At 48.9% G+C, this 1,857-nt stretch overlaps 1 protein-coding gene across 1 annotated transcript; it reads left to right on the top strand.

The window, feature by feature from the left end:
• Positions 1-169: 169 nt before the first annotated feature.
• KD926_006238 (coiled-coil domain-containing protein) lies at positions 170-880 on the top strand (the record flags this gene model as incomplete). Its single annotated transcript, XM_053095631.1, has 1 exon — positions 170-880. The coding sequence occupies one exon, from the start codon at positions 170-172 to the stop codon at positions 878-880; it is 711 nt and encodes a 236-aa protein (XP_052949720.1).
• Positions 881-1,857: the final 977 nt, after the last annotated feature.

Below are 1,857 nucleotides of genomic sequence, written 5' to 3' on the forward strand. Positions count from 1 at the left end.
GGGTGCGGCTGAGTTATCTTTGGTTGGTCATCACCCCGCTGTTGTAGCCTTTCTGTTGAACAGGGGTCTGTAACACCACTCCCCTTCCTTCAAGTTCTTTGTCCCTTAAAGAACAGATAGCCGCCCGCCTTCTGGGCCGTTGGTAAGTGCATTCCTCCTTTCCCTTATTATGCCTATCATGCCGAAACGCCGCGCTGACGATCTGCTGGAGAACGTTTCTAAATCTCTCCGTCCTTCTCGCGATCAGCGTGCTGTTCGTATTCGACAGTTCGACCATATTATCCGGAACGGTTTCTCCCCTTCGACCTCGTGTGAATATTGCCTTTCTGTCGGTGAAGAGTGCGTAATGGATCGTTCCCGGGAGTACTCGAAATGTGCTGCCTGCACTCGCCAAGGTCGTGTTTGCCGTCGTGATTTTCATACCGAAAATGAATGGTCCCTCCTCCGTCGTGCCGAGGATAAATTGCAACTGGATATCGAAAAGAATGATCAGGAGCTGGATCTCTTGGAGCCTGAGTTGAGCGAACTCCAGGATCGCCTAGCCGCCTTACATCAACAGGTGATGTCGAAGCAAAAACAATACCAGGAAGCCATGGCGCGTCAGCGAAGGTTGCGCAAGCAACTGGCTTTCCTAAAGCAAAGGGGTTTCAAGATGTCTGAGCATGATGCAGAGCTCCTGCGCATCTTGGATGAGCAAAGTGGCGAACCTCAGCCCCCCGTGGAACTTGTCCAGCTGGCCGCCTCGTCCGATGATCCTCCCAATTTTACCCAAATGGTGGAGGCGATTGGTCAGCTTTCGCCTTCCTTCTGGGAGTCGTTTGACCCCGCTGTTGGTGGTATCGCTGAACCAACCGGTGGCACCCCATCAAGTTCTCGATAGGTTCCCATGTGTTTTCTGAGGTATCGTATCCCTCCCATTTTACCAGGTAGTGTGATCTTCCGCTGACTTTCTTGTGGTCCAGGATTTTTTCAACTTCGTACTCCTGTTCTGTGTCATCTGCGATTTCCACTTTTTCTGCGATTTGCGTGTTTGCTGGTGCTGGTTCCAATAATGAGACATGAAATACTGGGTGTATCCTTTTCATCGATTCTGGTAACTTCAAGCGATAGTTAACCGGTCCAATTTTTTCTTCGATCGTAAATGGTCCAATCTTTTGGTGGTCGAGTTTCTGACTTGGTCGCTTGGTTTTAATGTTTCTGCGGAGCAGGAACACTTTTTCCTCCCTTTTGAAGGTAGGTCCCTCCCCATGGTGCTTGTCGTAATATACTGCTGCTCTGAGATTGAAGAAATCGATATCCCTTGACATTTGTGCGTGAAGATATTTGAGCGTGTCAAGTGTCTCTTGAGCTTCTGTCGCAACTGGTGCCTTGTTCCGTGGTTCTCCAGTTAACATAGGGTTGTAACCGTAATTTGCATAAAACGGTGTGACTCCTGTGGTCGAATGTATCGCGTTGTTGTATGCGAATGTTGCCATTGGTAACAGTCCTGCCCAGTCGTCCTGCTGGTAGTTCACGTAGTGCCTGAGGTACTGTTCCATCGTCTGGTTCATCCTTTCTGTTTGACCGTTTCCTTGTGGATGATATGACGTTGTCAATGAGTGATTGATTCCCATCTGGTCGGTAAGCGACTGCCAAAACTTCGATGTGAATAGTTTGTCTCTGTCCGAAGTGATTCGTTGTGGCATCCCGTGCCGTGTGATGATGTGTGCCAATAGCAAATGTGCCATATCTGTGGCTTTCATCGTTGTCTTGCATGGTATCATGTATGCGTACTTTGTCAGTCTGTCTGTGATGACTGCGATCATGTCCCATCCTTGAGAGTTAGGTAACGGTCCCACGAAATCTATCGTGATCCAT

Source organism: Aspergillus affinis, assembly GCF_023601865.1.
Source record: "Aspergillus affinis strain CMG 70 chromosome Unknown NODE_324_length_2430_cov_166_825329, whole genome shotgun sequence".
Taxonomy (NCBI): domain Eukaryota; kingdom Fungi; phylum Ascomycota; class Eurotiomycetes; order Eurotiales; family Aspergillaceae; genus Aspergillus; species Aspergillus affinis.